A 1,254-nucleotide genomic window follows, 5' to 3' on the forward strand; every position below is an offset into this window, starting at 1 on the left:
ACTCTCACACACACGCACTCTCACACACACGCACACAGCACACCACACACTCGCACACAGCCCACCACACACAAGCACACACACGTACACACACACACAAGCACACACACACACAGAAACACACACACACACACACACACACACACACACAGGCACAAACACGCACACGCACACACACACCGCACACGCACATACACCCGCGCGCGCGTGCACGTACGTACGGACACACACACACATACACACACACACACGCACGCACACTCACACACACAAACACATAGATACATACACATGCACACATGCATATGCACCCACACACGCACACACGCAGGCACGCACACATACACGCACGCACACCCGGACGCACACACGCACGGACGCACACACGCACGCACACACACACGCACGCACGCGCGCACGCATGCACACGCATACCGCGTCCCAGGCAGGCTCGGTCCGGTTCATGCCCAGATATTCGACGTAGCTTGCAAACCCTTCCTGAAGCCAAAGGTCATTCCACCAGTCGTTCGTCACCAGGTTACCGAACCACTGCAGAGAGAGAAAGAAAGATTACGAGAGCGAAAGAGATAGAGAGAGAGAGAGAGAGAGGGAGAGAGAGAGAGAGAGAGAGAGAGAGAGAGAGAGAGAGAGAGAGAGAGAAGAGAGAGAGAGAGAGAGAGAGAGAGAAGATCAATGATAACTAATTAATTCATTAGTGCGTTACTAACTAATTGAGTAAAAATTTCGTGATGAATAATTTAAAAATATAATAATACAATTTAGTATTAGTTATTTTTGATATCATCAGACAATACAGTAATTAGTTGGGTAAATAATTAAATAAGTAATAATAAGTGATTAATTAATTAAGTAGGAAATTTAGTAATCCTTTAGCTAATTAAAAGTATTTATCTAGGTAATTCAGTAATTGAATAATTATAATATAATTAGAAATTAATTAGTTTTGTGAGTAATTAGTAGTCACCATGTGGGCGATCTCGTGAGCGATAACCTGAGCTACGCGCTGCTTATTGGATGATGACGAGCCTACGTCATCGTACAGCAGCGACGTCTCGCGGTAGGTGATGATGCCCCAGTGCTCCATCGCTCCCGACACGAAGTCTGGGATGGCCATGTGATCTACGCAAGTTATAGAGAGGGACGGAGATAGGGGGAGTTGAAACACACACACTCTCTCTCTCTCTCTCTCTCACACACACACACACACACACACACACACACACACACACACAC

General features: G+C 46.6%; 1 protein-coding gene across 1 annotated transcript in view; it reads right to left on the bottom strand.

Annotated features, from left to right (window-relative positions):
• The window catches only part of LOC106817023 (aminopeptidase N-like), a 4,506-nt gene extending 3,369 nt beyond the window's left edge, over window positions 1–1,137 (bottom strand). The window contains exons 1-2 of the mRNA XM_014821673.1: window positions 986–1,137; window positions 436–549 (exon numbers count right to left, since the gene is read on the bottom strand). Coding sequence (XP_014677159.1) covers window positions 436–549; window positions 986–1,135 — 264 coding nt within the window. The 5' untranslated portion in view covers window positions 1,136–1,137. The remainder of the gene's footprint in view (window positions 1–435; window positions 550–985) is intronic.
• Between the last annotated feature and the right edge of the window lie 117 nt (window positions 1,138–1,254).

This window comes from Priapulus caudatus, unplaced genomic scaffold (genome assembly GCF_000485595.1).
Source record: "Priapulus caudatus unplaced genomic scaffold, Priapulus_caudatus-5.0.1 Scaffold1568, whole genome shotgun sequence".
NCBI classification, from domain to species: domain Eukaryota; kingdom Metazoa; phylum Priapulida; class Priapulimorpha; order Priapulimorphida; family Priapulidae; genus Priapulus; species Priapulus caudatus.